This window comes from Pongo pygmaeus, chromosome 18, assembly GCF_028885625.2.
Source record: "Pongo pygmaeus isolate AG05252 chromosome 18, NHGRI_mPonPyg2-v2.0_pri, whole genome shotgun sequence".
NCBI classification, from domain to species: Eukaryota; Metazoa; Chordata; class Mammalia; order Primates; family Hominidae; genus Pongo; species Pongo pygmaeus.
The window spans coordinates 9,303,732-9,328,792 of NC_072391.2; the positions used below are offsets into that span (position 1 = coordinate 9,303,732).

General features: G+C 42.8%; 1 protein-coding gene across 50 annotated transcripts in view; it reads left to right on the forward strand.

The window, feature by feature from the left end:
* RBFOX1 (RNA binding fox-1 homolog 1) overlaps positions 1 to 25,061 on the forward strand; it is a 2,494,239-nt gene that overhangs the window by 2,349,292 nt on the left and 119,886 nt on the right. For all 50 annotated transcript variants that reach the window (XM_063655277.1, XM_063655281.1, XM_063655270.1 and 47 more), the window contains 2 exons: positions 11,322 to 11,465; positions 18,830 to 18,883. In XM_063655277.1, the coding sequence (XP_063511347.1) occupies positions 11,322 to 11,465; positions 18,830 to 18,883 (198 nt within the window). The remainder of the gene's footprint in view (positions 1 to 11,321; positions 11,466 to 18,829; positions 18,884 to 25,061) is intronic.

Sequence of the window (25,061 nt, forward strand, 5' to 3'; positions counted from 1 at the left end):
AACCCCGTCTCTACTAAAAATACAAAAAAATTAGCCGGGCATGGTGGCGGGCGCCTGTAGTCCCAGCTACTCGGGAGGCTGAGGCAGGAGAATGGCATGAACCCAGGAGGCGGAGCTTACAGTGAGCTGAGATCGCACCACTGCACTCCAGCCTGGGTGACAGAGCAAGACTCTTTCTCAAAAAAAAAAAAAAAAAAAAAAAAGAATGACTTAAAACTGTCTGGGAATGCAGCCCAGTAGGTCTCAGACTCATTTTATCCAGCCCCTATTCAAGATGGAGTTGCTTTCGTTCGCCTGCCTCTGACATTATGGTCATTGCCCTAGGGAAGACTTTCTTTCTCTACTTTCCTCCCTTTTAAACCCATTATCCATTATCGCTTTTTATTCCCCCAGCACACCATGGCTCTAAAGCAGGACCGTCCCATTGACAGTGAGGAAAATGTTCTATACCTGTGCTTTCTGATGAGAGTGCAATAGTTTTCTTTTGCTGTCAGGTGACCATACACCTAGTAACTTCCACAACACAAGTATATTAGGTTACAGTTCTGGAGATCAGAAGTGTAGCACAGGTATCACCAGGTTTACAAGGATTGCAGCTGGCAGGATGATATTTCTATAGGCTCATGATTTTATCTGTCCCCGTGCCTTTCCGGGCTCCTGAAGGCCACTGTCATTCTTGGGCTCATGGCCCCTTTCCCCATATTCAAAACCAGTAATGGTGGCTTGAGTTTTTCTCACTGAGTGTTCACTCTGACATTGGGAGTTCTCTTCCATGCCACTGGCCTCTGTTTCACTTCTCAGGACCCTGGTGGTTATACAGGGCCCACACAGGTAATCCAGGATAATCTTTTTATTTTATGGTCATGTGACTAGCAACCTTAATTCTCCATTACCATGTAAAGTATCCTATTCAAGATTCCAGGGATTAGAACCTTAACACCTTTAAGGGGTCATTATGTTGTCTTCCACAGAGAGCCACCAACCACAGGTGTGTGTCGAGCACCCGAAATACAGCTAGTGAGGCCAGGTGTGGTGGCTCATGCCTGTAATCCCAACACTTTGGAGACCAAGGCGGAAGGATAACTTGAGCCTAGGAAGTTGGGATTGCAGTGAGCCTTGATCATTCCAGTCTTGGGAATGGGAGTGAGCCTCTGTCTCCAAAAAAAACCAAAATAAAGCAATACAGCTAGTGAACTTGATTTAACTTCAATTTAAATATAAGCACTGATACTTGATTGTTATAAGTTTGGAGGATCCTTCAAATGTCATTTTTTCAAAGGCCAAATATAAATCAGGTATTTGCAATGACAATTCAATTTCCATATGGAGATGTGTAAAATACAAGATTTCAAAGACATAGTCCAAAAAGAAAAGAATATAAAATATCTTTTACATGATAGCATGTTGAAATAATATCCTTAATAAATTGGGTTAAAATGAACGTTCTTAAAATTTTACATTTTTTTTTTAAAAGTGACTTCTAAGAATTCTAAAATGACATATATCACTTACATTTTATTTTATTAGACAGGCTTCTCTAAAGTCCTTCATCAGCATCCTTGAACTATATCTAATGCTGTGTGATGAGTGCATGTATTTTTCATTTCCATCAAATAGAATTTGCTACAGTTCTTATTTTATTTCTAATTATCCCCTCTCTCCCCTGAGCACAGAACTTCGAAATCTCTAGTTTCTGTCTTTATTCTGATTTCTACTGACACCTTCATGGTGGTAACATGTACCACATTTTACTCAACCCATACTGGATGAGTAAGCATTGCCACCAGTACCCTGGACCCACAGACAACCCTGAGACAGAAGTCATTTATCTCCGCTTGCAGCTAAGGCTCAGAAGGATGTACACAGCTGGACTAGTGATGAAACTAGAGTTTTAACGCAGAGCTACCTAGCCATAAATATTCCTTCCCTGAATGTACATTAGCTCAACCATTGTGGAAAACAGTGTGGTGATTCCTCAAATACCTGGAACCAGAAATACCATTTTACCTGGCAATGCCATTTCTGGGTATATACCCAAATGAATATAAATCATTCTATTATAGACACACATACACATGTATGTTCACTGCAGCGCTATTCACAATAGCAAAGACATGGAATCAACTCAAATGCCCATCAATAATAGATTTTAAAAAATGTGGTACATATACACCGTGAAATACTATGTACCCATGAAAGGGAAGAAGATTATGTTCTTTGCAGCGACAATGGATGGAGCTGTAAGCTTTATACTCAGCAAACTAATGCAGGAACAGAAAACCAAACACTGCATGTTCTCACTTATAAGTGGGAGCAGGACAGTGAGAACACATGGACACAGGGAGGGGAACAACACACATTGGGGGAAGGGGCGAAGGGAGAGCATCAGGATAAATAGCTAATGCATGCGGGCTTAATACTTAGGTGATGGGTGCAGCAAATCACCATGGCACATGTTTACTTATGTAACCTGCACATGTACTCCAGAACTTAAGGAAAAAAAAAATCGTTTCCTGTGCTTCTGTACCCACTTACCGGGTCATCACTAGAAGATGCCACCCAGGTGGCCTCAGTCGTGTCTCCCTAGGGTCAGACAGAGGAAACACTAGGACCTGGACAGAATCCAAAAGGCATGTATCTCTACACGACTATGCGTTTTCTCTCCAACAGTCATCCCTGGATTGGTCGATATCAAAATCCAATTTCACCAGGATTAGTCTCGGGTTGCTCAGAGCTATTCATTGAATTAGGAACGATTATAGCAGAGGGAGCCCCATGGTTCTTTATTAAGGTCTTTGTGGAAGCACTAAGTGATCTTCAGGAGATTAAAGTGCCAGTGGTGTTTTCTTAACATTTATAACCTGCGCCGATACCTGGGGAGTTTGTTTATTAAGAAAAATTCTGCCGCAAAGATCCCGCCTCCTAATAGGGCCTTCACACTGAGCCTGGGTAGAAGCTGGCATTGTGGTCCTAATGAGCTTATGAGGGAAGCTCTGCCAAGTGCCTCCTGGAAACCCACCTCTTGGGGTTAATGGACTTCCCATCTGTATAGGGTCCTGCAGCCTTTCCTGTTTGATGGGGAGGCTGCATCTCAAAGTTGTGCATGGGCCTGAGAAATAAAACAAAGCTAGGCCAGGTGCTGTGGCTCAGGCCTGTAATCCCAGCACTTTGGGAGGCCAAGGCAGGTGGATCACTTGAGGTCAGGAGTTTGAGACCAGCCTGGCCAACATGACGAAACCCTGTCTCTATTCAATCTAAAAATTAGCTGGGCTTGGTGGCACGTGCCTGTAGTCCTAGCTACTGGGGAGGCTGAGGCAGGAGAATCGCTTGAACCTGGGAGACGGAGGTTACAGTGAGCCAAGATCGCACCATTGCACTCCAGCCTGGGTGACAGAGTGAGACTCCATCTCAAAACAAAACAAAAGCTGATGGTTATTAATACTGTTAATAATGATCATGATAATTAAGTCCCCTCTTTATACATGGGACTTAACCATTCACAAAGACTTGGATGTTATTTCACGCTAAAGCATCCGGACAACTACACATTTATCGTTTTATGTATATGCAGACTGAGATCCAGAGACATGAAGCGAGCAGCCTTGCAGCTCACTCATGGTAAGGCTTAGTCATTTACGCTGCAGATATTTACTGAGAACTTACCATGGACTCCAGGTCAGCAGTTTCAAGTGGTACAGTCTTGCCTCCCAGGAGACATTTGAATCCCGGGAGATATTTTTTGTTCCAACTCACGGGTAGGCGACAGGCATGTAGTGGGTGGAGGCCGGCGGTGCTGTTGAACATTCTTCAGTGCGCAGGATGACCCACCCATGAAAAATAATAATAACAGGCCGGGCGCGGTGGCCACGCCTGTACTCCCAGCACTTTGGGAGGCCGAGGCGGGCGGATCACGAGGTCAGGAGATCGAGACCATCCTGGCTAATGTGGTGAAACCCCTTCTCTACTAAACATACAAAAAATTAGCCAGGCGTAGTGGCGGGCGCCTGTAGTCCCAGCTACTCAGGAGGCTGAGGCAGGAGAATGGCGTGAACCTGGGAGGCGGAGCTTGCAGTGAGCGTAGATGGAGCCACTGCACTCCAGCCTGGGCGACAGAGTGAGACTCTCTCTCAATTAAATAAATAAATAAATAATAAATAAATAAATAAATAATAAATAATGAACCAGCCCCAAATGTCAATGGTACTGACATTGAGGAACCCTGCTGTAGTGGTAGAGGGTTTCAATGAACAGAAAAGCCACAGTCTCTGCTCTCCTAGAGTTACATCCTGGTGGAAAAGATAGGCAATATACAAAATCCCGGAATAAAATAATAAAAAGGCAAGAAGAGATGTATGCTGTGAAGAAATCAGTGGTCAAGGGGAAAGAGAGTGCTAGTGCAGAGTTGCTGTAGATCATGGGGCCAGTGAAGGTTTCTCTGGTGGGTGACACCTGGGCAGAGATTGTATCGGCAAGAGGGCAAGCTACATGTGGTGTCCCAGGGAAAGAGTCTTCCGGGCAAAGGGCAGAATGAATGCAAAGACCAAAGATGGGGTCAGGAAAAGCAAAGAGGCCAACAAGCGACAATGGGAGACAGGCAGCAGGCAAGGTGGGAGGCGGTCACGGCCGAGAGAACACTGAACCTTATAGACCTAGAGAGCCAATGAGGATCCAGGTTGGAGACCACTGAGAAGGGGGTGTCCCTGGCCACTTTCCCATCCACCTCTAACATCCTTACTTTACTGACCACCCTCAATTTCCTCCATTCTCTGAATTTACTGCATGGCTATGTCCTACCTTCTGATCTCCCAAATATGGTCATGTCCATTCAGGTAGGTCTCACTTGAGAGCCAAACATAACTTTTATGGCCAGGCACAGTGGCTCACACCTGTAATCCCAGCACTTTGGGAGGCCAAGGCAGGCAGATCACTTGAGGTTAGGAGTTTGAGACCAGCCTGGCCAACATTGTGAAACCCTGTCTCTAGTAAAAATACAAAAATGAGCCAGGCACAGTGGCACACACCTGTAAATCCCAGCCACTCAGGAGGTTGAGGTAGGAAAATCGCTTGAACCCGGGAGGCAGAGGTTGCAGTGAGGTAAGATTGTGTCACTAGACTCCAGCCTGGGTAACAGAGCAAGCAAGACTGTCTCTCAAAAAAAAAAAAAAAAAAAAAAGGTCAGATAAATCAGGAGTTCTTTCAGAGATTACTTCCTACGGAGCTTTGATGTGCTACAGCTTTAGGGACTGTAACTATGAATTGTGTAGCCACTGCTCTTCAGGAATGTGCATTCTAGATGGTTTGTCCTATTAGCAAGTTTCCTAGCTTTTTCACATTTTCTTTTCCTTAGGAATTACACACTACGCTTTTGCCATAACGTTCAGCAAGCTTCTCAGGGATGCTATAATGACTTCTCAAGTTGAATGAGGCACAGTAGTAGGTACTGGGGACATACAGGCAGCATCTCTGTCCTTGAGTGTTGATGGCCTTTCAAGAGGCTGATGAAAGGCTTTCCAGCCAGGCGTCATTGCATCCAGGGCCATGATCAAAGGCCACTGGGGAGAGTGGGCTGGAGAGAGGAAGACTTAAGTCCTCTCTTTGGGGAGTCTCATTGAAGTGACACCTGTATTAGGGTTCTCTAGAGGGAAAGAACTAATAAGATAGATGTTTATGTAAAGGGGAATTTATTAAGGAGTACTGACTCAAGATCACAAGGTGAAGTCCCACAATAGGCCCTTCCAGGAGGATGCATTTCCTCCTGGATAACAGCTGCTTGTTTGTACTGCATGCACCTTTGCTTTATATGTTTGGTGGAGTGATGTAGTACAGGGAATGGTGACCTCCAAAAAATATGTCCTCATCTTAACTTCCATAAATGTGATCTTATTTGGGGGGGTGAGGGAGGAGGTCTTTGCAGATGTAACTAAGGATCAAGACAAAATCCTCCTGCATTTAGGGTGGGCTCAACAACTAATATCTGTAAGCTGAGGAGCAAGGAAGTCAGGCTGGGTACCAAAACCTCAAAAGTAGGGAAGCCAACAGTACAGCCTTCAGTCTGTGGTCAAAGGTCCAAGAGTCCAAAAGCTGAAGAACCTGGAGTCCCATGTTTGAGGGCAGGAAGCATCCAGCATAGGGGATAGTTGTAGGCTGGAAGACTCAGCCAGTCTAGTCTTTCCATGTTCCTCTGCCCACTTTTATCCTAGGCATGTTGGCAGGTGATCAGATGGTGCCCACCCAGATTGAGGGTGGGTTGGCCAGTCCACTGACTTGAATGTTTATCTCCTTTGCCAGCACCCTCACAAACACACCCAGGACAAATACTTTGCATCCTTCAATCCAATCAAGTTGACACTCAGTGTTAACCATCACAACTCCTATTGACAGATGACAGCCTGGCAGGAACATTCATTCCTCCTTCTCCTAGACCTGCTTTGAGGCCACTCATCTTGAGAACTTCATGCTGCCTGAAGTGGTGGAGGATGCATTTCCTCCTGGATAACAGCTGCTTGTTTGTACTGCATGCACCTTTGCTTTATATATTTGGTGGAGAGATGTAGTAGAGGGAATGGTGACCTCCAAAAAATATGTCCTTGTCTTAACTTCCATAAATGTGCTCTTATATGGGGGGGGTGGGGGAGGAGGTCTTTGCAGATGTAACTAAGGATCAAGACAAAATCCTCCTGGATTTAGGGTGGGCTCAACAACTAATATCCTTTTTTTGAGACAGAGTCTCGCTCTGTCACCCAGGCTGGAGTGCAGTGGCATGATCTCGGCTCACTGTAACCTCTGCCTCCCGGATTCAAGTGATTCTCCTGCCTCAGCCTCCCGAGTAGGTGGGATTACAGGTGCGCGCTACCCCACCCAGCTAATTTTTGTAATTTTAGTAGAGACGGGGTTTCACCATGTTGGTCAGGCTGGTCTTGAACTCCTGACGTCATGATCTGCCCCCCTCGGCCTCCCAAAGTGCTGGGATTATAGGTGGAAGCCACCGCGCCCGACCCTAGTATCCTTTTAAGAAGAAAAAGTAAGCGGGAAATTGGAGTTTCAGCCACGCAGAGGGAAGTGGGCTCTGTGAAGATTGAAGCAGAGGATGGAAGGATGCAGACCCAAGCCAAGGAACGCCTGCAGCCAACAAAAGCTAAATGAAGCAAGGCATGATTCCTCCCTAGAGCCTCTAGAGGGAGGGTGGCCCTCCTGGCACCTTGATTTTAGATTTCTGTCCTCTACAACTACAGGAGAATGAAGTCCAGTGGCTTTAAGCCACCAGCTTTGTGGTTCTCTTTCAGGAAACGAATATAGAGACATAAAACGCAGGCTTGTTCTAAATATGTTTTCCCTGGAAGGTCCCAGAAAAAAGGGAAGGAAAAGAGATCACACTCAGTGGAGGGGTTGGTGATGATCACTAACCCCAACATGCGTTAAACTCTGCGGTAGCTGCTCTGTCATTTCCCACTGCATTTCGTCCTTCCCACTATCCTGTGAGCTTAGTACCATCAGTGTCCTTTTTGTTTTAGAGGCAGAGTCTTGCTCCATTGCCCAGGCTGGAGTGCAGTGGCATGATCTTCCTTCACTGCAGCCTTGATCTCCTGGGCTCCAGCCATCTCCCAGCTCGGTCTCCCAAGTAGCTGGGATGGCAGGCACATGACCATGATCAGCTGTTTTTTTTTTAAATTTATTTAGTGCAGACAGGGTCTCACTATGTTGCAGGCTGGTCTCAAATGATCCCCTCACCTTAGCCTGCCAAAGTGCTGGGATTACAGGCATGAGCCACTGCACCTAGCCCCATTACCCCATTAATGTCCTTTCATGGAAAAGTAAAGTGAGGGTCAGAGAAGAAAAGTGACCTGCCTAAGATTAGCAAATAACAGGGATGGTCTGTGTGATTCCAAAACCCTGGTTCATTGTGCTGCATCCCATCATATAAAAGGCATGCAGGCTGGAAGAGATTTCCTTTTTCTGTTGTTTTCTTCACTCCTCAACCTCTACTTCCTAACACTCTTCTTTTTCCCTTTCCATACACGCACAATGACCTGAAACACTTCTGGCTTACTTTTTTATTTTGCATGCTTTAAGAATTCTTTTTAATACACAGGTATTTCCCCATAACAATTTATAGGCATTTGTATATAAGCATACACTACAAAATGATTAATTGAGCATTGTATGTTTTTATCAAAGGAAACAATGCAAAGATTTCTCCAAAGTGCTGTTTGACTAGAGATGATGAATTTTAATTTTCACATGAGCGGCATAATGCTATTAATCATTTAATATGTTTAATCATAATCTCTGTAATTCCTAATTAGGTTCATTAAACTGAAACATCCAGCAGTTATACACAAATCCAAATCTATGTTTCCTTCTCAGGATAAGAAGGAGCTCATTTTATTTTTGCATTGAAACAGGAACTTCTAACAGGATGGAAAAAAACTGGACTGGAAGCTTAGGGTTTCAGCTACAGCATCTGTAAACTCCGAGTCTGGGTGTAGAGTACTAAAACCCCTTACCCTCTGAAAAGTGACAGTTGCATGATTCGAGCTCATTTCTGTGTCATGGACATGGCACCAAACCTCGTATTCTCAGCGGAGAAAACCCAAATTCTGCACTGTTTGGGTTTCAGTGTTAAAATGTTGCTCTTCAACTATCACACGAAGGTGGCGATGTTGATTGTACACTTCTTCATTCATTTGTTTATTCATGTACTAATAATTCATTCGGTCAGTGAGTCAGCCAACCATTAAACAGACTTTTCTCATTTGTGTCACAAGCTGGTCATACCACACTCCTGCTGTGATCCTTAGGTGGCTCCTTATTGCTCTTAGGATGAAGCTCAGACTCTTGCTTTGCAGTGTCCTTTAATCTAGCCCCTTGAGTGTCTTTGAAACCTGCCCTCCTGCCTTCCTTTCATACATGCCTCATCTGACCAGTGGTGCTGGAGTCCACACATACTCTCCTGAATCCAAGACATCATTTCACATCTCTGCATATCTGCACATGCACTGCCCTCTCTTGGAATAGCCTCAGTCCTTTTCACCTCTTCTCCTGGACATCTCCCCCTTAACGTTTAACCTCCAGACTTGCTGAACCTCCAGCAGTGTTATATGACCTTGATTTAAGGTTACTCAGCCCTTTGTGATTGCCTCTTATCCCAACATTTACCAGTCTGTATTGGCTGGGGATGGTGGCTAATGCCTGCAGTCCCAGTGCTTTGGGAGGCAGAGGCAGAAGGATCACTTGAGGCCAGAGGTTCAAGACTAGCCTGGGCAACATAGTGTGACCCAGTCTCTGCAGATAAAAATTAGCTGGGTGTAATGGCTCATGCCTGTAGTCCTAGCTACTTAGAAGGCTGATGTGGGAAGATTGAGCCCAGGATTTCAAGGCTGCAGTGAGCCGTGATTGTGCCACGGCACTCCAGCCTGAGTAACAGAGCAAGAGCCAACTCCAAGAAAACCACCACAAAAGACAATGACAAAATGATTCTATTTATGATTGTCTTTCTCCATCGGTGTCATTCACTAAAGTTGGAATTGCATGTGACTTGGAGGGCTGATTTATGTGTCCAACACAAAGCAGTTGCTCAGTAAAGATGTGTAAACACTAAAAATAAGCAAATGAAAACCTTTCCTGTGTGTTTCTCAAAGGAGGTTTATTTCTCTTTTTGGTATTTAAAAAAATTACCATCATTCTAAACAATTCATTACTTTCCATTTATTGAATACATACCAGGAACTTGGCCAAGTTAGCACACATTATTCAATCACAAAACCTTAAAAGGTATGACTCATTATTTTTTATTTTCCAGTTAAGAAAATTACCTCTGTACTGCTTCCTATTCAATCCAACAGTATAGGCAAAATGACTAAATACATTGTCTAAATACATGACTTTTCACTTAAAAGCTGAAGTCAACTGGTAGGTCTTTTGATACCAGAGCAGCTTGGAAGAATGGTTTGCCAGCCAACAGGATGTCTTTACTTCAAAATGCAATTCAGGGTGTGTTAGGAAGGAAAATGCAAATGAAACCTTCCAGTACATACCAGGGCTGATGAGAAACTTGCTAACTATGCCCATGTTATCTGAGTGTTTGTTTTGTATTTCACTTTGTAAGATTGTCTCCTGTAAGTCGTTATTACTTTATACCTGGCTGCCTACATCGATAGTTTTGTGCCAATTATGTACTTCTAGATTGCTTATAAATAGGTCAGGATGATTCCTCACTCATAAATTTGATAGGCTTCTGCGTAAGCTTTCTATCATAGTTTCTAAGTCGCTATCTGATGTGGATGGCATTTACTGCCACCTAGAGGCAACACATGCTAATTGCAGAGAAAGTATCAAATGCTAAATGTCTGAAATGTTAAAACTCTAGAACTGAGAGTATGGCAGTGGCTATAATGATACCTAATGTGACTGTGACTTTTCCCCTCGTTCCTGCCTATATATGGGTGTCAATGTAACATCATGTTGTACAGCCTTATTTGGAAGACGGGGTGGTGAAACAATGAGTTATGCTAATAATGTTACATGGGCTAGGCAAACAGCACAACAGAACTTTCTGCAGAGATGGAAACGTTCTGTATTTGCATTACTCAGTATGGAAGCACTAACTACATGTGGCTCTTGAGCACTTGAAATGCAGCTAATGCAAACAAAGTTAAATATCTTATTTTAATTCAGTTAAGTGTAAATTGTCACATGTGGTCAACTGTAGTGGAGAGCAAAAGTTTGTACAATTAGAACCTCAAAAGAATAAGTCAATCAGCTGGTTATTTGAACTCCAGAATGCCAACTAGTCTTTTCAAATTTTTTACATGTAATTGTGTTTTATCTTCACAATTATCTAAACAATTATGTAGGCATATCTTCAGAGTCTGAACTGTGTCAGTTAATAAATACACACTCTCCTGCCTTTAATGATTATTACCCCCTTCTTGATGAGTTTCCTGCTCCCCACCTCCCAACCCCAGCAGCTCCCAGTCCCCTTCCTTTGCTTTCTCTAGCCTGTAGTGCTTTTCTCTGTCTGCCAACACTCTGTCTATGGATTTATTGTCTGTGTTGTCCTCATGAGAATGATGCTCCCCGAGGTCAGGGATTTTTGTCTGCTTTGCCCACTGCCCAATCCCAGATTCATGATGAGTACTCAGTGGACACTCAGAAAACACTTGTTGAATGAATGAATGCATGCATGCATGCCTCAGCATTTTCTTCCCTTCTCAGATTCCTTAGTTCTGATCTTTTCCTGCCACTCATGGCAAGCAAAAGCGCATTGGAAGAGAGCATTGTGGTCCACTCAGAGCCTCTTCGATTTCTTCTTGTTCTTTTAGCAGACAGATGACGCAGCACCGACGGATGGCCAGCCCCAGACACAACCTTCTGAAAACACGGAAAACAAGTCTCAGCCCAAGCGGCTGCATGTCTCCAATATCCCTTTCAGGTTCCGGGATCCGGACCTCAGACAAATGTTTGGTGTAAGTATCACCTTTCTTCTCAGCAGTGCCCGCTCTGGGGGTTCCAGAGACCTCCCTGTCTCGTGTAAGTTTGGGGTATTTACAATACTAAGGTTAGATGTTTGTACGGGGAGAAACTTACAGCCTAGTCTGCGGGTATATTGTGGCTAGAATCTCTTTATGGTTTTAGCATGTATTTCTGTACATATGCTCACCACGTGTCTACTTTGCCAAGTGGTTTTCTTCTAAGAAGTAACTTGTAGGCCAAATGGAACACAAATTCCTAGATGACCCACTGTTGAAGGAAGCCTATTGATGATCCTAAATCCAATGGCCCAGGACATCATACTGCAGCAAAAATACACATCGAGTCCTCTTGGTTTTGCTTTCTTTTACAGTTGTCAAATTATCCAGAGGGTGACTCATAGTGTATTCCTGCATTCCCTCGTCTTTCCCAGGCACTGTGCATTTAGATTTCAGATGCAGCAGCAGAGAACAACTAATTCTGCATAAAGCTGATTTTAGCAAACAAAACAAAACCACCACCACCAACACCAAATGAGCTATGAGTTTCTAAGTCCGTGATGATTCCTGAAGTCTACATTCTTCTGAAATCAGTGACAAGGATTCAGAGGTACTTACTGTGGTGCTATATGCCACGAAGGGTAGCCTTGCCCAGGCGCTGTGGTGAAACACAGAGCAGGCCACAAGTCACCACTAACCCAGGAGAAAATAATAGCATTGCTTTTTTTATAGGTCATCTTGCCCCTGATTATTTTTTTCTCAAAGATATCTTCACTATCCACTTTGGGAAGCCACGAGTTTGCCATTTCTTTGACCTCTGTTCCACCAAAGGACAAAGCTATGACAGGGCTTGGATATCATTCATGTTTGCAAATGTAGCCAATTTGCCCATGACATCCCAGCAACGATAGCAGGTGCCTGTGGATTCAATGAAAAGAACTACATCCTTAACATTTGACTTAGAGCAAAGGTGGGCTGCTCAGAGACTCTTCCTCTAAGAGTTTATAAATGGATGCAAATATCACAAAGGAACAAGAAGATGCCCAACTTGAATGCTTCATTCTGAGACAAGTTGGTGGTGTTCTCCATATAAAATGGGAGGCTCTGGTTCACTACTCAAAGGCACTGTGTGCTGGGGATTAGGTGGCACCTTTTACTTCTTATACACACATGATGCTTATCAAGTATGCATCTGACACAAAAGCGGAACAAGCATCCTAATATTGAAGATACCCAGCTTTGAATGCTGACATTTCAGAGGAAAAGGTCAGCTCTTGCACTTTTATCTCTCTCATTTGGTAATAACCTTGAGTTGAGCCCTCCAACTCCTGCAGAACAGAGATACCCTCGGGCACTTTCAGGTCAAAGACGACTTTGAAAAGTGCAGAGCATTCAAAGTGAGAGTCGAGGTTAAGTGTGTGTGAGGCAGTAAGACCAGGTTTGAATGACGGGCGCTAAGAGGAGTTATATTCTCTTTGCCATGTCAGGTTAGGAAGACATCTTGCTATGCAGTCTGTTTTTTCTCATCAAGTGTCACTGTGATGTTGGCTTTGAATTCGATCCCCTTAATGACCGTCCTGACACTCTTTCATGGTGTCACTCATGGCAGCTCACCCCAAGTTCCATCCCTAAGGGGGCTTCCCCCACTTCCCCATGGTTTTCTTAGTTATCGTGAAAGTTACTGCAGGCTACAATGCTAAGTCATAGAGGTATTCAAAATATTCACAGGAATCAGAGAAGGGATCCTGAGTCTCTCTAGTCTTATAGAGGTAGGGTAGACGGCAAGGAGCAAGATCTTGCCAAAAAATTGTACTACCGGTCATCAAACCTTGATCCAAATCTATTAGTTTCAGGGCTCTTGTTTTTAAAAAGACAAGTTCTCACTCTGCTACCCAGGCTAGAGTGCAGTGGTGTGATCACGGCTCACTGCAAATTCTTGGGCTCAAGGGATCCTCCCACCTCAACCTCCCAAGTAGCTGGGACTACAGTCACGAGCCACCATGCTTGGCTAATTTTTAAGTATTTTTTTTTTTAATAGAGATAGGTCTCACTTTGTTGTCCAGGCTGGTCACAAATTCGTGGCCTCAAGCAACCCTCCTGCCTTGGCCTCCCAATGTGCTGGGATTACAGCATGAGATGTGAGCCATTGCACCCATCCAGCACCCCTCCTTTTTTTGTGACAAAGTCTTACTCTGTCACCCAGACTGGAGTGAAGTGGCATGATCTCGGCTCATTGCAACCTTTCTCCTGGGTTCAAGCGATTCTTGTGCCTCAGCTTCCTGACTAGCTGGGACTACATGCATGCACCACTTCACTTTAAAGTCAAGATTTTCAAGCAATGGACAAGATGTCAATTTGGCAAGATGATAGATACACTTAATACCTATCAAGAGAACGCACCATGCGTTCAGTGCACAAACTCAACCTTGTTCATCACAAATAGCATCTGTGTCCATTTTTTAAAAGTATGCAAGATTTATTTTTTTCTGTAAATTTTGTCTATAAAAGTGCCAGGAACATACAGATTCGTAGACCCCTTTGCAATGACCCTCAAGCCTCCTTAGTTTACAACCACCATTCTAAAGAAACGCAGTTTTATGCACTAAAAATCTGTTCTTTCCTGCCAAACACTGGTGGTCACAGAGCCGTTCTTGTTATAGGATGCATTTAGCGGCAGGAATCACATTGTGAAGCATCTGTAAACATTCTCATTGGCTCTCTGCACTGGAGCTTAGGGAATTTAGGAGGGTTTCCTCTTTTGGGTCATAGTTACTGCAAGAAACTACAGTTTAACTCCAATTAGGTACTTCTCACATCATTTGGACATGAGACATCTTCTTTCCTTTTGGCGCTCTATCCTGTCTTTGTCTTTCCACTTTGACAGGGGTTACAGTGAGGACAATTACAGAGAAAAAGAGTCACAAAGATCTTTGTGCTTTTCCCCCTCTTTGTCTCTTGTTAAATATAGGCATGGGATTTCAAAGTCAAAAGCAAAACAAGACAAAAAAGCAACCTCCTTCTTCAAACTGCCTAAAACTTGGCAGTGATCATTACAACGTCTGTAACCATTAATAATTCGACCATGCCATCTGCAACTGTTACGTGCCTAATGGTTACTGCAGATGACTCATTTCATTTTTAATTTGTATCTTCAGCACTTCATGAAGACTGGAATCCCGATTACCTTTTCCACCTTGTGCTTCATATTCTTTACTTTCTACTCATTGGAAGCATTTGTTCCCATGTTTGGCATTAAATCTTCTAGCTCATCTTTTTTTTTTTTTTATTTGAGATGGAACATTCCTTGGGCAAGAAATATGGCTACAATATACAAAGCAGAAGCCATTGTCTTTTAAAAATACCAGTTGAGGTTCAAGTGACTGGATCTGTTCTATGCAGTGGCATTGATATGAAATGGTTCATTGGAAGGGATGTTAGTTTTATATGTGGCTACTTTTTCCTTGAGCTTTGTCTTCATGTTAGGTATCATACATGAGCATGCATTTTCTTTACAGATAAATGTTTGATGATCCCAAGAGAGGAATATATGGATTTCTAACAAATTAATTGCAATATATTGCACCCTAAATAGAATGTTTAACTTAATACTTAAAATTTAAACATTCTGGGTTTGAAGTGAGAGAAGTGGATTGTGATATATCCAGACTTCTGCTACAACAGATGGATGGATGTTCTGGATGCCATCACGGAATTGTCAGAAACAGTTGCTCAATGACTACAGTTCTCAAATTTACACAACACCCTTGTTGATTCCACAGCCTTACTTCAGGGGTCAAAATACAGACACTCTTGGCCAGGCATGGTGGTGGCTCATACCTGTAATCCCAGCACTTTGGGAGGCCGAGGTGGGAGGATTGCTTGAGTTCAAGAATTTTAGACCAACTTGCACAACATAGGGAGACCCAGTTTCTACAATAATAAAATCAAAAAAACACAACGAAACAAAATATAGGCCCTCTGGGCAGGAAAATGGTCCACTAAACCTCTCTTTATTGTCACAAAAAACAGATCACATGACTTTCAGCACATGCAAAGGAAGATTTCAAGATCACTTTTTAGTCACGAGACGGGCTTACCTGTCCTTACGATGTTAACGGAAAGTTCCATGTACCATGATGTTAGGAGTAATGTCATTATCGGGAGACAGGGCATGGTACCTTCTGCTTCTGCATTCCGAACAGGAAGCGGACACTAAGAAAAACTGGGATGATGCCTTTCCTTGGCCTTCATGCACAATCTTTGAGCTAACCTTTACTTTTATGTTTTATGCTGTATCCTTTGAACATCCTTCACAGTTTTTCAGAGAAATATTGTTTGATCTGAGAACATGTAAAAATGCTTGGTGGGTATTTGCCCAAGTGTGTGTGCCTGTATGCTTCTAGATCTTGTTTTGTTTTGTTTTTTAAGATGGAGTCTTGCTCTGTCGCCCAGGCTGGAGTGCAATGACACAATCTCGGTTCACTGCAACCTCCACCTCCCAGGTTCAAGCGATTCTCCTGCCTCAGCATCCCAAGTAGCTGGGATTACGGGCTCCTGCCACCATGACTGGCTAATTTTTATATTTTTAGAAGAGACAGGGTTTCACCATGTTGGCCAGGCTGGTCCTGAACCCCCCACCTCGTGATCTGCCTGCCTCAGCCTCCCAAAGTGATGGGATTACAGGCATGAGCCACCGTACCTGGCCTGGATCCTGTTCTTGATACAGCTATTGAGACACCTTGTGTGGATTTGAGGCGTTGTTGAATGCAGCTGAACATGGTTGTTGAGCAAACAAATGCTAGTTATGTCTGCGAATGAGTCGTGTCTATTTAAATTGAAAATGTGCCAGCTGTGTTTACATCATTAGTAGCAAACTTCCCAATTAAACTGTTGATACTATAAATATAGTACACAACTGTCTTGGAAATGGGACTTACATCAGCATTCTTCTTTGGGCTTGTTTCACCGGCTTTGAGAACCGTCAACCTAACAGCAACTGCCACAGAAGCAAACTTTGAGACCATTTCAGGGCAGCTGATGTCATTGTTTCATTTAGGGAATGACACCTGCCAAGATTGCTGTTTGATTGGTTCTATCTCAATCAGATCTTATTTTAAAGGAAATGTTTTTGGGTTGACTGCCTAGAGAATGTTCCATAGATGACAGTTGCATCGTGGTTTTGGAAGAAGTCCTTTTCAAGCTTCTCTTTCTGTAAATACATGTGCTTCTAGGCTCTTATGCCTGAAATAAATATGATAGCGTCTGTGTAGACTGAATATTCTAGGGTGGTTGTATCAAAATTACTGCTTGAGGAGTTCACAAAACTGGAGGTTTCTTTACTATGAAATTCAGCTCATGTTTGAATGGCAAATCCTTCATTTCCCCAATCTGAAAGTTTTCTTCTATTTCCAGTGATTTTTCTCTGCCTAAAACTAGGGCACTGAAAATGCTCTGTAAAGGAATATTCTCTTGACCAAAAGATCTAAGTCCACAGATTGCCGGATGAATTAGCTGCATGTTTGTTGGCGTTTCCATTGTGCGTGCAAGCAATGTGACCCCTTTCCATGTTCTCTTCTGAGTATTTTCTCTTTGGTTTCTTCCTATCCTTTGCTTCTCTGAGCAGACGTGCTGGTAGTTCTTTGTTTCACAACTAGAAATATGTGCGTCTGTGATTCCCCCAGCTGTATAGTGTATGGATCCTGAGGAACGGGCCCATTTCTATGGCACAGAATGACAAACTTTTGGTTACTTTGTCCCACAGTCAGAACTATTTTTATTTCAAGATTGAGCTGTCTGGATTCAAGTGGCATACACATTTGTTTCCACTGTTTCCGGGAGGGTGGATTTCTTTGTCCATTCTGGAGGATGGCCATCTGTATGTTCTAAATAATTTGTTTCTTGAATGTTAGTAGGACCCTCTTGACATTCACTCTCTGTGTCTCTGGATACTCTGTGACTGAATCACATGGTCAGGCAAACCTCCCCTGCTTCTCACGTGGTCTTTTTGTTTGTTCCTTTTTTATCCTGCCCCACCCATCACCCCAGTCACTCTGTCCTCTGCTACACAGAAGGACGCATAATGCTGTCCCCTCAGGGCAGAGATGGAATACAAAACCTCTGAGGGTCATGAAGGATGCAGTTAAAATCCAGAATGCAGAAGTGAATGGAATGATAGGAAAGCTCAAAACAAAACAAAAAAAGAGGATGGAAATATTTATGTTGCCCTGTTTAATTTTTAATCACTCAAAGGGCATTTGCTCTCATTCTGCATGGAGATAAAATTCCCATTTCATTTTTCCCTGGGCCACAGTACATGATTTTACATCACCCTCTCTCTCACTTGCTCGTACGTATGTAGGTTAGGCTATTGTACTCAAGAAATGGCCACACTACTTCATGTGATCTCAGGAAACTGAAAAAATTCCAAGGTTGGGGGAAAGCATTTCGGATGATCTGATGCCCATAGTTCTAGAGCCCATACTCCCTGTTTTGAAACGTGAATCAAGAATTGCTTGATGTACATTTCTCACTGGGACTTCCAGATTTCAGAAATTTAAAAAATATGTAAGACACAATTGTTGAATTTGAAGTTCACATAAACCACAAATATTAAGTATAAGTATGTCCCAAATGTTGCATGTGACATATCCTGAAAAATCTGAAATTTAAATTTAACCAAGTGTCTGCATTTTATTTGTCTCTATTTATAATCTGAGTCTCTGTTTCTGGACTTTTTATAGAGCCTATTCATGCCAGTTGTCTAAAATCTATTTGTTTAACAATATGGAGAATTATCTTGAGAGAGTTTCAGCCCAAGCACTGATCACAACTGCTGATACCATCATGATGATGGCGCCTAGATAGTGGAGTTTGCTTTTGTGTTTGTACTTTCTTGCTCATATGATAGAGCTGCTCCTAGATTTTATGTGAGGTAGGAGCCAACACCAGTCACATCAAATTCTCACTGGACATTGATTATCAAAATCACATTTCATCAAGGGTGTTTCTCCCAGTGTTTAGTGGGATAGACCAGAAGGATCATTGTATATACATACTAGCTACTTTTAATCTTTGCTGCTCAGTGCCTGGGAAAGCAGACATGCACACAGGAAAAAAAGAAAAATAGAATTAACCTCTTGATTAATATTTTGTATCAAGCCCTGCCGGTATATTCCACAATAAGGAGAAAATATGGGTGGTTTTATTTTCTCTTGTTTCAAGCACATTAACCATAAAACATAAAATGTATATCCTTGATATTAAAAGAGAAAAAAATGGACGTGGGAAACAATTACTACCGTACATAGTAATGTCTACTGCATTTCTTTTCTTGCTTATAAGATATTTCTATTTCTTTGCAGCAATTTGGTAAAATCTTAGATGTTGAAATTATTTTTAATGAGCGAGGCTCAAAGGTAAGCAACTTAATTCACTTTAGAATTGTTTAGTTTATTTTTAAATGTTCGTTATGAATAAGGGGAAACAACTGCACTGTCTTAATCAGCTCATTGTGAAAATACACTTCAGCGGGAATTCCTTTAGAGACCACCTTCTGTTTTCAAAATGGTGGGAAAGACATTGGGTTCAGTTTAAAATGTATAAGGGGATAATTTTAAATTGCTGTTTTATATATATATATATATATATTTATCAAGTTTCCAGAGGAAAATTATCCATGCTTAAAAAAATAATGATGTTGCTACATTTTTGTTTTTCAGTGATAATTATGTTCTTTATATTAAAAAGTGAGTTGATAGTCTCATGAGCAGGTAAATATGTGATTATTCTGTATTAATAAAGTGCAGTTATTTTCCTGGGTTGTAGGGGAGAAAAATCTCATATACACCAACCTTTTGAATGTAATTTTTTTCTTTAGTATGTTTACCAATCCACATTTTACAATTTGCCATTGCTTTGAGTTTGTTTTTTCAAGGAAACCAATTTTTAAATAGATTCCCTAGCACTAATAAAAGTCATGGGCTCTATGGGGAGGTTTGGGTTCAGGAGAGGTTCTGTTTCAAAACAGAAATATGGGCTGGGTGCAGTGGCTCACGCCTGTAATCCCAGCACTTTGAGGTGGGTGGATCACCTGAGGTCAGGAGCTCAAGACCAACCTGGGCAACATGGTGAAACCTCATCTTTATGAAAAATACAAAAATTAGCTTGGTGTGGTGGCAGGCGCCTGTAATTCCAGCTACTCGGGAGGCTGAGGCAGGAGAATTGCTTGAGCCCAGGAGGTAGTGGTTGCAGTGAGCTGAGATTGCACCACTGCACCGCAGCCTGGGTGAACAGAGCAAGATCCTATCTCAAAAATAAACAAACAAACAAAAGAAATATGTTGGGAGAAGAAAAAAACACAAACACTTCTAAAACCTCCTCTCTATCGGTGGTTAACCAAGGGTGGTCCCAGACCAGGAACGTCAGCATCACCTAGGAACTGATTAGAAATGCAAGTTCTCAGCCTCCAGCCCTGACCTGTTGAACTCAAAACTCCCAAGTTAGGGCTCAGCAACCTGCGTTTTAGCCCCATTGAGGAAAACAACACATGAGGCCTATCAGCAGACACAGGGGGTTAACAGGGAGAAATGATGGAGAAGAACAAAGATATGGATCTTGGTAACCAGAAAGTGAATGCTTTCAATAGCTCTGCGGGTCTCCTGGCTGCCACTCCGCAGGCTGTTAGGAATTTTAAGTTCCCTTCTCCTTGCATCCTCAGACTATGAATGCAAATGTTGAGAGATACTGATTTCAGCCCATTGACTCTCCTTAGACAGGCAATTTGGGGCAAGTCAGCATCATGGAGGGTCACTAAGCGGTACTGGTTTTATTTGAAGTGTCACAGGCCACAGTGCCAGCTCTTTTGGATATATATAACCAACTTTCCCCCATAAAGCAAACCTTTGAATTTTTTTCTTTATTCCTTGGATAGACTTCCTCCCTCCTAAGTAAATTTAGTACCAATTAACTAGGATGATGTTGATCATATCAAGGAAAGAAAACCCCAGTATTTTCTCCTCCATGGCCAAAGTGACGTTGTAATCTGTCAGATGAGTGAAAACAAAAGCAAAACAGAATCCATTACACTTTGTGATTCTACTCCTTCAGGGACCTTGTCATTTTTCCATAGCTCCAGATATTTTACAATCATTCTCGAACTTAACTCTCTTCCTGCTTCTTGTAGGAAAATTATTACGGGGACTATTTCTATACCTGCAAAGCAAAGTGCATTGAGAGAAAAATGTGCCCAGCCTAATTCTGTTCACTCGAGCCTTCTGTATTCTTGGCAAAATTGTAGATGACCCGAATGTTGACCAACTTTGTTCCGACTCTAAGTCTGTCTATAGCAGCACTGCCTTCAAAGATGTGTTTGTTTGGTTTTTTTTGTTTAATATGTTTAATTTATATTTTGTTTTGTGACTTTTGCCAGTTACAATGAAGAAAGCTATTTAATTCCTTCTGAGAGCTGTTTTGGGACATTGGAAGAATATCATTTGCCATTTTGAAAGTACAATGGTGATACTATTTTTAAGACATCTTCCGTCATTCCCATGATTAGCCTGTCTCTGGGGGCTCCAGGAAAAAGACCATTTAAGTTTGCTGCATCCAGAGCCTGACTTTGTGAAGCTGCCTTTTTTTGGTCTTTATTCTATTGGTTTAGGAAACATCCAAAATAGCCTCTCTCGGTGGGTATGCGCCCTCTGAAAGAGCCTGTCTTGCAGGTGTTGGAGCTGACTGTTTAGGTACTGCTGGAATGGCACTGAGACAGTCCAGTTGGAACTGCTAAATGGGGGCAGCAGCTCACACAGGGATATTTTTCATAGTTGACATTATCCTTTATGGGAAAGGGCCTTATTTAGAGGAGCATTTCCATTTTAATGGTTCAGAAACCTGAACTGTTGCTCTGGCCTCATTTTCATCATTTGGTGCTGGCCAGCCAGCCAGGAAATGAGTGGGCCCTTACGAGCCAGGAACTCACCTTCTTGCCTTTCATTCTCTAGAGCAGTTCTTCAGGCAGGCCACTCAATGCTGAAGGCTGTGTGTGCTGTGTGTGTGTGTGTGTGTGTGTGTGTGTGTGTGTGTGTATGCGGACATATAAACCCATATGTACTTAAGGGATGGACGCAGTGTCTCACTCCTGACATTCCAGCCCTTTAGGAAGCTGAGGTGGGAGTATTGTCTGAAGCCAGGAGTTCAAGACCAGCCTGGACAGCAGTGAGACCCCATCTCCACCAAATAATAATTAAAAATTAGCTGGGCATGGTGATATACACCTGTAGTCCAAGCTACTTGGGAGGCTGAGGCAGGAGGATTGCTTGATCCCAGGAGGTCAAGGCTTTACTGAGCTATGACTGCACCACTGCACTCCAGCTTGGGTGACACAGTGAGTCCTTATCTCAGAACAAGTATCTATATTACTTTGGAATATAGATCCAGTATCTATATTCCGGGTAGTATGTATATTATTTTGGAAATGTATAACTCAAGTATTTAATGTATGGATGAATAGCAAGAATGCAGAAAAACCACATTTTAAAGAGATGTCAGAGAGAAAATAAGAATTCGTGATCATTTAGGGGCGAATGATCCTGTAATTTATTTTTCCTTTTTACGAGATTTACCCAACCATCTCGTTTACCTCTGATATGGTCTATTTCAGGGCTGTATACAGATATAGCTACTCCCTAAGTATATACTTAAGATACCTGACCGGGTGCAGTGGCTCACTCCTGTAATCCCAGTACTTTGGGAGGCCGAGGCAGGCGGATCACCTGAGGTCGGGAGTTCGAGACCAGCCTGACCAACATGGAGAAACCTTGTCTCGACTAAAAATACAAAATTAGCAGGGTGTGGTGGTGCATGCCTGTTAATCCCAGCTACTCAGGAGGCTGAGGCAGGAGAATCACTTGAACCCGGGGGGTGGAGGTTGCAGTGAGCCAAGATCAAGACATTGCACTCCAGCCTGGGCAACAAGAGGGAAGTTCTGTCTCAAAGAAAAAAAAAAAAAAAACTACACTTTGATCTTTGATTCAGTAGATATCAGTAAGTATTTGCTGCATTTCATGAAAGCCAACCATGAGTAAGACAGAAGTACTTCCTGTCCTTATGGGCTTTCCTGAGTAGTAGGAGAGATGGACTAGGAAGATGAGTGACTGCAGTAGCCTGTGCTGTTGTATGGTGATGGGAGAGGCCGCTGAGAGTCCAGACAGGCAGGCTGATATTGTGAGAAGGCTTCTGGAAAGAAGGAACATTTAAGCTGAGAGTGAGAGTTGCGTAAGAATTTCCCAGGGAGGGGAAAGAGGGATGTCTTTCAGGCAGGAGGAGTTGCATGTGTAAAGGTCACTGGAGTAAAAGTGAGATGAGAGGGCTCATAGTCCCATCGGAAAATGAATCTTCAGATGCTCATCAACAGCTCCCCTCTTCTAAATATGAATTCTCTGCACCAGAAACTGGAGGACTGGATTTTTCATCTAAGATGAAAAATCAGTACATTCATCCATCCAGGGTGCTTTATTTAAGCCTTTAACATATAAAATGGTATGTTTGCACGAATGCAAAAAAGGAAGATATCACCTAAAAATACAAAAGATGAAAAAAGAACAATAACTAGGATACAAGAGGATCAGAATGTATGATCTGCAAAAATATTTTGAAATAAGGAAGTCACGTCGGTCTGGCAATCCTCTTAAGGTCCCCGTTATCTGTCCTACTCATTGTACCTGCTCATGACAGGGCACAGGCCACCAATCTCTTTTCTTCAGTAGCATTAAAGGTAAACTCTGGGAAGGTGTGTCTCTGACTCCCCTTCTCTGTACCCCTTCTTGCAGTCTTGATTTTTTAAGCGGTTACACATCAGCATCACACCCAGCCCTATGCCCAGCAAGCCAAGCTCAGAATGTGCTTGTTTTGTTCTCCTTTTTAAGGCAGAGGTAAAAATATTCATCATCTTTTTAAAAACTGCAAATTGCTGTCTCCCTGAGTTAGAATTCCGACCATGAGGCAGGTCAGAAAAAAACAACCTTAGCATCCGCTCTCAAAGTTGCCTGGCACCTGTGCATCGTAGCAAAGGTTCCCTGCTCATAGAGAGGACCAGGTGAGGTCTTTCTGGTTACATTGCAACCCTCAGGTAAGAATTTTGATAACCTGATAACCCAGGGAGGCCTGGGTGGGAGGTAGAATTGCCCAATGGAACAGGTAGGAAAGTCTGTTTGGCATTTTGAGGACTGTCTGGAGCAAATTCTTTCTGCACCCAACTTTGTCAAATCTCAGCTCTAAATGAGGAATACCAAGTAGCTGACAAGCAAAGAGAGAAAGAAGTTTAGCGGAAAAACAATGAGAATAATAAAAAAGAATATATTCTCTTCGCTCAGAAAGTGAGAACTTGAGAATAGATTAAGCTATTTCCTTTTTAGTTCATGCCCCTTCCTTGGGATTCAAAATTCTCTTTCCACTTTTGTCTCTCCTAAACATACTTAATGCTGATTTAGGGGCAGTAGGTTTGCCTTGGGTTCAGACATGAAGCATGAGAGCAAGGTTCTGGAGGATAATGTTGGACAGGAGGGTGAGTGTTCGGTCTCACCTGGCTATGTTTTTCCCAGTGCTGTGGTAATAATGACTGCTAGTTCCAAAGGGCAGAAATGATACCACCTGGCCCTCCAGCTATACCAGTGGGGCTATGGATTTTCTTTTCTTGCCTAGAGAGAATATAAATCCAAAGCCCTCGTTTCTCTGATTCTTTTTGGAATATGTGGCATGGCTATGGTTGCTAGGAAGTTAGGCCCATCAGGGAGGAAGAGAACGTTGCCAAGAAGCCTGGGACATGTGATTTTGGCTGTACCTCTACATGTAAGCTCCAAGTAACTGAGTCAAAATCTATAGAAATCAGCAATATAAAATTCTATTTATTACGAAGAATGAAAACCTCTTTTTGAGACAGGGCGTCACACAGGCTGGAGTACAGGGGTACAATCACAGCTCACTGCAGCCTCAACCTCCTGGGCTCAAGCAATGAATGCTCCCACCTCAGCCTCCCAAGTAGCTGAGACAATAGGTACAGGCTGTCACACCTGGATCTTTTTTTTTTTTTTTTTCCTTGAGACAGGGTCTTGCTCTGTCACCCAGGCTGGTGTACAGGGGTGTGATCACGGCTCACTGCAGCTTCAATCTCCTGGGCTCAAGCTGGGATCACAGGGGCACACCATTACACCCAGCAAATTTTTTTTTTTTTTGGTAGAGATGGGGTTTTGCTGTTACTCAGCCTGGTCTCAAACTCCTGGGGGCTCAAGTGATCCTCCTGCCTTGGCCTCCCAAACTGCTTGGATTACAGATGTAAGCCACCATGCCTGGCCCGAAACCTTCTTTTGATGGTTTTGATCACGCATGGTGAAATGAGAGGTCATGGAAATCAAATCACTGGGCCACACATTTTAAGCAAACACATTTCTGGACTCCACTCTGGTATTCTAATCCAGTGGATACAAAGCAAGGCTCAGGAATCTTAATGTTTAATGTGCTCCCAGGTTCCTTCTGATGTGCAGCTAAGTTTGAGATATACTGGCCAAGAGTTAGAACTGTCAAATAGAGCAAAATCCCTCT